The sequence below is a fragment of the Littorina saxatilis genome, linkage group LG5, assembly GCF_037325665.1.
Source record: "Littorina saxatilis isolate snail1 linkage group LG5, US_GU_Lsax_2.0, whole genome shotgun sequence".
Taxonomy (NCBI): domain Eukaryota; kingdom Metazoa; phylum Mollusca; class Gastropoda; order Littorinimorpha; family Littorinidae; genus Littorina; species Littorina saxatilis.
Window position 1 is genome coordinate 29,280,651 of NC_090249.1, and position 13,088 is coordinate 29,293,738.

Below are 13,088 nucleotides of genomic sequence, written 5' to 3' on the forward strand. Positions count from 1 at the left end.
GTCTATTTGTATTTGAATGTGGCTGATCTTGTTGTAGATGTCCCATTCCTGGGTGCGATGGCACAGGCCATATAACGGGGAAATATCTAACTCACCGCAGGTACCCGGTGGCTATACTTACATAGTGGTGTTGTCTTCTCACCGTCGGTTTTTGCCTTATGTTTCGATGGTCTTGTCTTTTGGTATTCTAATTGTTGTACACGATCCCAGTGATTCTGTTGGATTTTATGGTGTTGCACCATTTTTTTTCTCGATGTTACCTTCATTTGTGTTTTTTTGGAGTGATGACTATAAATGTTATTTTACTGTAAGATTTTCTCAACGTAACAATGTCCTTAATTGTCAGTAAATTAGCTCAAGTCGGAGGAGGGGGGGGGGGGGGGGGGGGCGCAATTTCCAGTTGAGCAATCAAGCATAATTTATTAATGTATTGAACAAAACTTTTAGGTAAACTTTTGTCTTGGGGTGCAGTGGTCCCTGCCCCTCTCCCTTTTAAGACCAGTGAAAATCTGAGAAAATCAGTTCTCAAGAGGGGAAGAGTCTTACAATGGAGATAAATGTTCAGAGGCCATGAAGGGAAAATCGGAGAAAATCAGTTCTCAAGAGGGGAAGAGTCTTACAATGGAGATAAATGTTCAGAGGCCATGAAGGGAAAATCGGAGAAAATCAGTTCTCAAGAGGGGAAGAGTCTTACAATGGAGATAAATGTTCAGAGGCCATGAAGGGAAAATCAGAGAAAATCAGTTCTCAAGAGGGGAAGAGTCTTACAATGGAGATAAATGTTCAGAGGCCATGAAGGGAAAATCTGAGAAAATCAGTTCTCAAGAGGGGAAGAGTCTTACAATGGAGATAAATGTTCAGAGGCCATGAAGGGAAAATCGGAGAAAATCAGTTCTCAAGAGGGGAAGAGTCTTACAATGGAGATCAATGTTCAGAGGCCATGAAGGGAAAATCGGAGAAATCAGGGTCTCAAAAAGGGGAAGTCTTAAAATTACATGGGGACAGTCTTAAACAGGGGGGTTCATTGTACTTTTGAAATATGATACAGCTCAGAGGCTGAAGCAATGCATGGGATTGGCCCTTGATTAGGCCCTTCACTTTCTTCATGCTGCACAAGTTTACACCTTTACATTACCCAGCATACGCAGATGCCAGTTGATCTATATCAATATGCCATCATATCTTGTTTTGTAACAAGGGAGAGTTGTAACCAGAGACTTAATTATATTGATTAGAAGTTAGATTCAGTTGAAAAGCTGATATTTTAATTTTGTATAGCATTGTTTTTGTGGTACTGGGGTGTGAGGCCCCTCCCATGAGAGCACACCTCCCTATAGCATTGTTTTTGTGGTACTGGGGTGTGAGGCCCCTCCCATGAGAGCACACCTCCCTATAGCATTGTTTTTGTGGTACTGGGGTGTGAGGCCCCTCCCATGAGAGCACACCTCCCTATAGCATTGTTTTTGTGGTACTGGGGTGTGAGGCCCCTCCCATGAGAGCACACCTCCCTATAGCATTGTTTTTGTGGTACTGGGGTGTGAGGCCCCTCCCATGAGAGCACACCTCCCTATAGCATTGTTTTTGTGGTACTGGGGTGTGAGGCCCCTCCCATGAGAGCACACCTCCCAATAAAGGAAACCTGGTATTATCCATCTGCCTATTAAGTTGACTAAAATATACCTGCCATGACAGGACACCTGCAGCACAAGGTCTCTTTTCCACTGGTCCCCTGGGTATCAATGCTTCACAAGTACCACTGATATTTATTCACTTAAATTAGTTAGAATAGCTAATGGTGAGTTAGGAACTAAGTGCTTAACGTAACCAAATGTTACGGTAAATACATGCATTTCTTGTCACAACCACAGTGCTTATTGTGCGTGCTGTTGTGCATTATTTTGGCTAGTATAATCCCTGTCGGTTTTGACTTTGTGTACCTTTGGTTTGTGTGAGGTTTTTGGTGTTACATTTGCTGTTTCAATTTTTTTTTGCAGCCTTTAATGTTTATAATACTGATGTTTTTCCTGTTAAAAAAAAAAAAAAAAAGTATTATAGTGATGCTGCTGTCCTGCACCTGTTGCCATTCTACAATGTGTCTCGCGTCAGCCAAAGTTGCGTTTTTACAATAATGTGTTTTTGGTATATCATCCACAGGTGTTTTGCTCATTTGCTTTTGTAGCATAGGCAAGTTGCAGTCATTGGAAAGAAAAAGTTCCAAATGTCCTTGTGTACAATACTGATAAAAGTGATTTTGAAGACTCCAAAAATATCTTCACTGAAAGAGCTCAATTATTTACAGCTCATGCTTTGATAGAAGGAAAATGATTAGCTTGGTGAAGAGCAGAAAGGAAGAACAGTTCAATGCAGAAAGCCCTGATGGTTACATGTACGTGTTGATCAGTAAATCATAATACGACATCATTTCCTTTTTAATTAGGAGAAACAGAAGTCAGGTTGCTTTCATTAATTTGTTGCAGTTTGTGCATGTGTATGTATTTATAACCTGGCACCAGATTTAGTATATGTGGTGTGTGCGTGGGTGTGTGAGTGCACGTACGCGCCTGTGTGTGTGTGTGTGTTTCAAGAAATGTTGTTTTAATTGATGTTGGTTTTGTTCTATTTATGCTGAGAAAAAAAGTTATTGAACTAATGTTTGTACCCCAAATAAAACAATCATTGGTGTCATTTCATTCAAACATTTTATGCCATTAAAGCACTCAACTTGGCTCTCTGAAACACTTTTTGGATCGAAGATGTAGTGTCCAGGCGATATTGATCATTTTTTCTTTTGAAAACATGAACTGTAAAGCTCATTGTTTGCTGTGATGCTTTTGTTGTGTTTACTGCTTGCCTCATCTTCAAGAAATACAACTCTTCCACAACGCATACTAACTCTAACAAAGTTATTTCCAGATAAAGTCTATTAAGGCTTATTGCAGAAATCTTCATGTCAGCCAACTGAATGCATAAGGCACTGAAGTAGCCATAAATATCAAGGTCTTAGGAAGTAAAGAACAGATTGTAGCCTAGCTTTCAGAATTGTAAACTGGGCAGCTACAGCTGACATACGTTTACATGTAGTCACTTTGGTATGTTTCAGTGCGTCAGGCTGTCCGCTAGCGAATAAACAGCGCCTTCAGCGACAACTCATTGCTGGCATTGAGAACCAAGACCCCATCCTGGCACGATCAGCCAAACTAGAGGGAACCATGTAAATCTCCTGCATTTACTTGTCTTTCTTTCACTCGTTCACCTCTGCCTTCCATGTTGTAGTTTCTGTTTCGATGTGCATGTATTGTGAGTTTCTGTTGGTCTTGAAGTCATTGCACTGGTAGCCCTAAGCTGTTTATTTCGAATTTGTTTACTGTAATACCCTTTAAGAATAAAATAAACTTGGTTGGTCAAAGATACTTTGGTGTTTTTTGGTTCAGTACTAGTTCTGTTCATCTCTTCCTTTTTAAAACATTTTTATCATTATTTTTGTTATTGGTACATTTTGTGTTTCTCCAAACCTGGGAAAAAGTTACAAGATGGTGACAAGCAATGAGCTGATTAGATTACATTAATGCAGACACCCTCCCCCCTTCTTGCAACAGCTTGAAGTGTATCTCCTTATCTGAACTATTTGAGCTAATGCCTGCAAAGCATCTGCGTTTTATAATTTTTAACAGAATGTTGCTGTTTCCATTTCTTTGGTGTTGCAGTCACTACTGTCACAATGTTTATGCGCTTACTTCAAAATTTGAAGAAAAAAAATCCTCTTCTGTTCCAGCACCTGTCCTACCCCTGGCTGTGATGGGTCAGGACACATTAACGGCAGTTTCCTGTCACACCGCAGTCTGTCGGGGTGTCCGAGAGCTACGTCAGCCATGAGACGCGCCAGACTGTCATCCACAGAACTGACACACCTACAGTTGAAGGCACATGCAGGGGAGGGTGAGTTGTCTTTGTGTACTTATATATGGGGGGGGGGGGGGGTGATTGGATGTGGATGGATGACATAAAGGGCTTTTTTTCTTGGACTAAAATGTTTTGGGGAGTTATCAAGCTGCTGAAGTCATGGAGTGTACCACACAACTGACACACTTACACATGAAGGCATATGCAGGAGAAGTTGAGCAGTCTTTGTGTTTGTGTATGAGGTGGATGCATCAGGGTCAATTAAAAAACAGCTTTTAAACTTGGTATCGTCAAGGTGTGTGGTACGTCCACGAGCGCCGCCGCTCCAGAAGGAAAACAAGGTGGCTGTGAGATAGTTACTTCAGACCATGTCAGCATATATTATTTTTACTACTTACTCGCATGTAGGATTTTACCACCAAAGACAGGCTTAGGCCAAGATTTTCATATGCAAACTACATTGTTGTTTACAATGTGTTTTCAGATCTTTTTAGCGAAGAAGACCTTGCAACACTGGACGCTGAAATCGAACAAATCCGCGCAGCCAACGAAGCGATGGAAGAGGAGGTGGGGGGTCTGAGGATGGAGGTCAATGATCTCGAATCATCCCTGGACTCCTACAACAATCAGGTGACCCACCTAGAACCCAGGGAAACCGAGATCAGCGACTACCTGGCGGAACTCCAGACCAAGCTGGTTACCTGTCTACGCACCGTTCCCTTCCCGGACCACGAACAAGCTGACTTGTCGGGTGAAAACCTCATGAGCTTTGTCAGCAGGATTCAGAGGCTATACGGGGTGAACAATCACACCACCGAAAATTCTTCTCTCTTCAGCGCCATCAAATCGGCACTGGCAGAAATCGAGGTCAACTGAGGTTCCCTGCTGATAAATTTAGCACAGGTTGAAATTTAGTTGAACTGAGAACAGTGATGAGACAGAAAACGTTTCTCTCTTCAGTGCCATCAATTCAGCACTGGCAAAAATTGAGTTACACTGGGATTCAGCACTGATGAGTATTTCTTTCGAATACATCGCCTCAATATAGCACTGGCTGAAATGTAGGGGAAATATGCATAGTGTGTTTGCACATACTGCATCATTTTTGACAGATTTGAGTTGTTTTTTGTTTTCACTGATCTGTGAATGGGACTGGCTTTTGAGTGCTGGTTTGTTGCAGTTTGGAAAAGTGCAGAATGAGAGGGTTGCTGTTTTTGTCTTCTTTTTTGACTCTCCCCTTCTTGTTTTGAAAGGAACATTGGTGATAACAATATACAGTATTGTTCCAAGAAAGTTGGAATATGCTTCTTTTTGGTGTAGCCATTTTGACAAGGAATTTTTCTTGCCACAAATTCTGGTTGATCTACATATTATTTGTTTTGAGAAAGAAGCTGCAGTTTTTGAAAATATCATTCCAGTGATTTCTGTTATAGTTCTTTTTCTATGGCGATTTCTTATGTTACACATTTATATTATACATTCCTCATAATGGAAGATACTGCGTGCCACATTCCAAGCGTTATCATATTGACAGTTGTTTATCCTGTCAGAATTGGATACAGTTATGGGCTTCAGTTTGATTTGTAAAAAAGCCCGCTTTGTTTTGAGAAGACAACTGTTAAAAGATAGAAAATCTTTCATTAATGCATAATTATCATATTGTTTTCTTCATTAATTATTTATTCCTAATTTAAAAGCTTGATAACAGCTTCATTCCAAACAGAAAAAAATCAAAGGAAAACTCACCATGTGGCATGAGAGTTTTCTTTAGCCATGTGCAACACAGTAAGCTTTGGAGTTTTGGGTGAAACTGCCCTTGAAGGGATCAGGCATAGCTATTTAAAAGACCAGTTGTGCAGCATCACCAGCTTTTCTGAGGCTGCAGACCGCAAAGTATTGAATTGAAGAATGCCAGCATCTCTACTGTCGAGAAAAACTTTTTTCTCTTCATTTTTTTACGATGACATTTTGTTTAAAGAATGTAATTGTGATATATAGCTAGCATATCACTTTTCATCTGTCACGAACTGTGCCATTTTTGTGTCATGATTGATATGATCTTGAGCTTGCTTTAACTTATTTTATTGGTGAAGTATTTTTGTTAATGTTTGTTGATTTTGAGTGACCAAAGCCCAAAATGGCAGGATGTAGTGTTTTTTTGGACAGTAAGAACGCATGAAATGTTTGTTTGAACACTTACATGTCTGGGCCCTAAACCTTCAAGGACCTCATGAAATCACTGCTTGTTTTTTGTGTGCAACGTTTTGGTCAAAATGCACAAAGTTAGCTTGTAGTTCCGTGTTCGTTTGCTCAGCACATTGTGCTTGGGTAATTTAATGTGCAATGGATTTTTGGAGAAAAGGAGACGTGTGTTAAAGGAGACGTGTGTTGGTCATTGTGAAGGTCAGTAATGTTTGGCACATAACGAAGGCATTGTCTCAAACTTATAATCAAGTCGGGAGTGTAAATTTTGAAATTTGTAAATCAAATCACTGTTTGAATTTTAAAGATGTAGTGGCATGTATACTGAGATTCAAGCCTTAGCTGCCTTAATGAAGAACAATTTGCTGCTCCAAAAATTGCATTACCGGATTTACTTTTGATGACAAACTTGTCTGAGGTTTTTATAGCTTTAAAGAGTGCATAGTGACTTCATGATCAATGAGAAATATTTCAAGTCTGCATCTTCGGACTGTGAAACTGTCATATTATTTCAGCATTTTTTTTAACTGAATAAACTTGACCGTCATACTTCTTGCTGCGTTAAATCAGAGCTAAGTGAAAGTTGTATCTTTATGTGTTATATCTATTATGATAAGCACCAAAACAAATCATGTCAAGATCTAGCTGTTTGTCTTATAAAATCTGAGTGAAGGGAAAGGAAGTGATGACGATTAAGGCAGTGGGATATTTGTTGTTGCTGGCTTCTTTCGTATTTGTTGATTGCAAAATGATTGATAAATGTTTTGAACATACTACTGTAGAATATCATCACAACCAAGTGCCACTCGCATCTGACCTCACAATTTTTTTCTGTCCACTCAATTTTGGTTTGTACTCAAATGTCTTGTACATTCATCGTATTTTTGTATTTTTTCAAGCGTCATTGTCTCTGAACAGTGTGCCATGCTGTGGTCTGTGTCGAACATGATGTGTCATAAATTATCTCTGTTGCTCGAGTACACACGACACGAATTGCTATGGGCTGGTATTTTTTCTGGCTGTTATGTTTCTGTCATTAAAAAAGTTAAAAATTTGTAGTCTTTTATCACTGGGGAATTGCTGCAAATGTACATATGATGTGTAGGATAAGAATTGAATGTGTAAGATAACCATTTATTGATACAAATAATCTGTGCTGGATTCAATCAAATGCTTTATGAGTTGCTCTTCCTGTTAATTAGAAAAGTATATGCGTGTAAATAAAATACCTTAATGGGATCTTGTAGATGCCAGCTTTTTAGGACCTGCATGAAATGTTCAGTCAGCATTTATATCTGTTTATTTATTCATTTATTTGTTTGATGCCAGTCATATCCAGGCTTAATGAAGTTAATTTATTCAGACAGCTTTTGCATTGAATTTATTTGTGTTTGGTTTGTAATACATATTGACCCTCTTTTGCGGCACACTTGATCATGACTCGTGGTGGCAAGTTTTCACCCTGATGTTGCTCATGATTTTGTTCATTTGTTCATGCCTTTTGGCTTGACGTGTTCAGTCTTTATATTTATTAAGTTTGTTTTACTTTAAGTGCAATACTGTGCAGCATTGTTAGTGCAATATGAATGTGTAAATATTGGCTTTTTACACTTACCCTGTCATTATATTTGATTTTTACAGTTGTCTTATTATTTATGACCTGTTTATTTATTCATTACTATGATCTGATGTCTCACATATTGTCTGTGTAGAGTATCACTTGGTGAGTAGGGAGTATTTTCTATTTCAAATGGTCTGTTTCTTACCAAAGTTATTCCAATCTGTTGCCATTTTTTCAAACATAATCTCTCTGCTTTGATGGTTAGAAAAGATAATGTCTTCGTTTGCAGTTACACACTCTGATATTATCTCGTAACTTGTGCAGCTATTTTTAAAATGACCTGTAAAGTTGTTGCATTCTTTTTTAAAGAGTTCTCTCACAGCATTTGTTGCTGGAAAAGGTCTCATTTAAAAAACCATGCTGTTTTTTAAAAGCAAAACTCAGCTTCTTCAATCATATAAAGTGTTAGCAAATATTAGAATCTCTGTGCACATTTTAACATTGGAAAATGATTGATTTTCTCACCAGAATAAGTCATTCCCAACTACAACTGGTTTGGAGATTTGATACTTCAAGTTTGTTTGAGACGTTTGAGGATTATTGCTTTGACAGGAAGAACTGTGTAGCAAATACATGTAATGGTATTTTGTTGATGGTGTGAGAGAGACATGAATGACAGCAGTCATTATGATCACTCATTCAAGATCATTTATTTGTTACTGTTGAAGCTCACTGATAATTTTGGTTGATTATTGAAGATTAATTTTTATGCCAAATAATTTGTCCTCAAGTTCTTGGTATGATTTAACAAGGATTATGTTATGTGCAATTGGTTTGCGACCCTGTTGTGTTTTTAACATTTTAATTTATGTGGTTTTAATTGCTTTTGTCTTTTTTTTATTTTTATCATTCAAGCTTTGTATTTGTACTTTTTAATTTTGAGTTTTGGTATGTTACAGGAGTGTCATTGTTTTTGGGATGGAAAAGTATCCAATATTTATTTTTAAAAAATTGTTTCTTGTGATTGAGTTTTTGTTGTAGTGTGTTTTCATGCCTGAGATATTTTTTCCTACATAAATCTGTAAGTTAAATTAGAGGCGCATGCTTTGAAGAAGACGAAAACATTTTGAAACGGTTAATTTTCTATATTTACAGCTTTTCAAATGTGTCATCATACTCTATAACACATCTGATTAGGGCAGAAAACTGACTTTTAAAGTTTATTGTTGAGTGAAACATTTCATTCACAGCACTTTAACGCAGGCATCTTGGACCCTGCTGGTACGTTTTTACTCCTGTTGTCTGCCTGTGTTTTTGTACTTTTACAGGATCTGGTTTTGTAATGGTTTATGTTTTGTTGTTATTTACATATCGTACTCTGCCTTTCATGTTGGTTCACTCATCTTTTGGTGTGATCGTTTGATGAAAGGAAGCTTGATGTTTTGTACTTTTCTGTCAATGAAGTTTTATTTATGGTAGTACGATGTTGCTCTGAAGTCACGCTGTTACTCAGCGTTTTCATTTTCTTTATTTTACCAATCCATCAATACTGCAATACATTGGTTACAAAACGACATGATTTTTCTCTTCTCCAATAGAGTATTATTTTGGTGACTAAATCTGAATTGTCAGAGAACTGTTGGTTTTTCATTTTTCAGTGCATCCAAATTCCTTTTCGGATTTGTTTTCACAGGTTTAATTTTTCTCCCTTCATAACACATTCCTCCTCTTTATTCCTTTTCTTATTTTAGGCATTGGCATTCTATTTGTGAGACTGAATATTCATTTCAAATTTTGTATAAAGTCTGTTCCATTCACTCTTACACTTCTCTTTTTTTTATTTGTATTCATTGTTACCATTGACTGCACGTGTTGCCACGATCCATATCTTGTCGTTGAAATGGTTAACTTGCTTAGGAATAGCTCATTTCCCATGGTTTGTTGTATTGCTTGCCCCATTGACTTTAACACCCTTGGAATCTACCGAGACATCTGTAGTGAAACTGAGTACTTCATCCCTTCGTCTCCTTGCTATGCTTGTAGTCATTGCCAAAGATAGTTCTTATTGTGCCAAGTCACAGCGTTCCAAGTAGTCTTGTCCTGTGAAGCTGCAATGCTGTACATTCATTTACTCGTCAGCAGACAGAGTGTGACATTATGTAAAATGATCATGAATGCTGTGACGATCAGAATTGAAGGGTGGTTAGTTGTGTAAAGTCAACAGTCTCACAAAGTTCAGGTGCATGCATAAGAATTTGTGCTTTAGTTTCAACCTTGTAAAAAAATAAAAATCATGTCCCGAAAGGGTAAAGAGTGTATTAGTATTCAGCCTGCAGTATCCAGGGTGGTTTCAACTTGTGGTTAAAAATCATTGTGGGAACTGGTAAACCATGTATAAATGTTCAGTTTGCAGCATCAAAGATTATTTTAACTTTATGGGTAAAAATCATGTGTGGAAGTAGCACAGTGTGCATAATTCAGCGTACCGTGTCTAAGAATTGTGCTCTCTGTTAGTCCGTTTCAGTTCTAGAGTAAGTGTATATCCCAGACGTGCTACGAGAGGTATACACTCAGCAGATGTTAAAACTGCAGGCGTTGATAGCGTTGCCCAATTTACTGGAAGGAAGGTAAATTCTCTAGCAGAAAGCATCAAATTTAAGCAGACTTTCATGCTGTCTAAGCATTTTGATAGGGGATCAAGTTTTGTTCACTTATTAATGTGCAGTGTTTTTCTGCTTTATTTCTCTTTCTAAGGCCAAAAAAAATAATAGGTGTGGTTAAGGTAACATAGCCAAAAAAATAGGGTAGGAAGGTAGGCAATCACTTTTTTTTGTTTTACTTTTTTTTCCAATGTGTACAAATTAAACCTACTTGACAGGGAAATAAGTGTGCGACTCGGGCGCTTTTGCTTTCATTGCTTTTTCTGCACTCGTTTTCTTGTTTTTGTGTGTGTGTGTTTTTTGACAAATGTAATAAAAAGTTATAGGGTCGGCCCCTAAAAATAGGGTAGGTCGGGTTACCGTAACCACACCTCTTTTTTTTTTAGGCCTAATCTACATACTGCATGTAGTTTTTACAAAATTGCAAGTATTTCATTACCGTATGAAATTAAGGAAAAGTAAAGAAATAATTGCAGGAACAAACCTTTCTGAGCTGCTGGATTTTGCAAGAATTTAAGAGTGGACTGGGTAAAATTATTTTAAAGCTTGGGTCACGCTTTTGTCGCACTGTACAGAAACTATATTTGAGGCTTCGTGGAATGAAGATTTGTTGAGTTGCGTTACCTACAGAGAACACAGTGTGCTGTCTAATTTATCAAGCTTGTTCTGTTGTATACATTGAAAGGAAAGTACTGTTTTACCCCCCCGCGGGTTAGGGGGAAGAATTTACCCGATGCTCCCCAGCATGTCGTAAGAGGCGACTAACGGATTCTGTTTCTCCTTTTACCCTTGTTAAGTGTTTCTTGTATAGAATATAGTCAATTTTTGTAAAGATTTTAGTCAAGCAGTATGTAAGAAATGTTAAGTCCTTTGTACTGGAAACTTGCATTCTTCCAGTAAGGTAATATATTGTACTACCTTGCAAGCCCCTGGAGCAAATTTTTGATTAGTGCTTTTGTGAACAAGAAACAATTGACAAGTGGCTCTATCCCCTCTCCCCCCTTTCCCCGTCGCGATATAACCTTCGTGGTTGAAAACGACGTTAAACACCAAATAAAGAAAGAAAGACAATGTGTTTACCTCTATGAAAAAGATGTTTACAGATTTCGGGATGGAACGTTACCTCTGTAAACTTTCCAGTTAGATTTTCCATGTCGACCAAAATATGATCTCTGTTCTTGTCAAGTGTTTTCTTATATTTGGACCCGAGAAAAGGTTCTCTTTGAGCCAGAAATAAACAGAAAGGACATAAGACGAAGATTCGTTTAAACTACACTCGGCTACAGTGTGAAAATACCATATCAGGTAAACAGGAACACTTTTGAGTGTTATTTTGGGAATAGTTCAGAAGAGTCCTTTTACACTGGCTTGGTTTTAGTTTTGGGTGGGAGGGAGGGAGGGAGGATGGGGTGTTGAATGCATCTATATTGCATTCACAGAATACTGAGGAAAGGAAAGTTTGTTGTGACATGTACGCGTTTTGCTTCTGCTGTTCTGTACAGTAACTTATTGTCAAGGTGATGGAGTGGACTGTCGACATACTGCCGCTCCCAGCGACGCATGTAGTGGCTACTTTGTGGTCATGTGTTCTTTTTGTGCTGTTCTGTGCTACGTTTAGACGAATAAATGCGCGACATCTGCTAACAGGCAACTTGTTTGTGTGTGTGTGTGCAAGTAGCTTTATTTTTAATCTGTTTGTGACAGTGTCTGCTGAGAGAGTATCTTATGCCTGCTAAATCTTCATTTAATCTCTGCAAGAGCATCTTATAATTTTAGTGTGCTCCTGAAGCACTTTTGTGAATTAAGATTTAGCATCTTTGTTTGAAAGAACAGATTATTCGTAAATTGATTTATGCACACACAGACATTAAACCACAGAAAGACACAGACGCTCTTGAACTCAGTTTGGAGATGCAAGCATACAGAAGGCTGATGGGAAATTTATACACACAAAAACCAAGGAAAAGCTTCACTAAAGACAGGATGTGATACACAAAAAAATCTATTTTACTTCAAGTCTTTTATTTGGTTCTATATTGTAATAATTGACATGCATTTCATGGTGTCAAAATGACTCATTTATCCCATTGGCATTGTTTCATGTGAAAATTCAGCACAATCATGTCACATCTTCAAAGGTACCTTCCTGCTCTTGTAATTAGTCCAGGCTTTTCGTTTGATAATCAATATGAGGCTTATATCGCGCGTATTCCGTGGGTTCAGTTCTAAGCGCAGGGATTTAATTTTTAATTTTTATTTTTTATTTTTATTTATTTTTTGTGTTTTTTGTTTTGATAAGAGCATCCTTCCACTTTGGACACTCAACAAATATGTACAGCATAGCTGTTCTCTGCACAATTAATGTTGTAACCGACACTGGAGTCAATCTGTGAAATAAATACAACCAAAACTTCCTTGTCTACAGAGAAAGCAGGCAGGCTGTTTCGTTTTTGGTGTGCGTCCATGTGAAAGGATGCTCTTAGTCTTATTCTGTATAAAAGTTTGGACAGATCTGTCGTGGTGATCATTTACGCGAGAAGGACTGTACCTTTAAGTTAATAATCCAAATGAAGAGTCAAACTGTGAAATAAACACAATTAGCTGCATGAGTGTACACGACATCTAAACCTAAACCAACGCTCACTTTGTGATATTTGTAACAGTCAATACGAGCCTGCGTCTCGTTAAATGCAATGCACAAACAGGTCCAATACACTACAGTGGAACCCCCATTTTAAGACCACCCCCCCCCCCCCCCCTAATTT

The 13,088-nt window shown here is 38.1% G+C and overlaps 1 protein-coding gene across 1 annotated transcript in view; it reads left to right on the forward strand.

Annotated features, from left to right (window-relative positions):
• The window catches only part of LOC138967724 (myelin transcription factor 1-like), a 56,486-nt gene extending 44,519 nt beyond the window's left edge, over positions 1 to 11,967 (forward strand). The window contains exons 15-18 of the mRNA XM_070340380.1: positions 38 to 100; positions 3,101 to 3,211; positions 3,773 to 3,936; positions 4,385 to 11,967. Of these exons, the coding sequence (XP_070196481.1) occupies positions 38 to 100; positions 3,101 to 3,211; positions 3,773 to 3,936; positions 4,385 to 4,776 (730 nt within the window). The 3' untranslated portion in view covers positions 4,777 to 11,967. The remainder of the gene's footprint in view (positions 1 to 37; positions 101 to 3,100; positions 3,212 to 3,772; positions 3,937 to 4,384) is intronic.
• Positions 11,968 to 13,088: the final 1,121 nt, after the last annotated feature.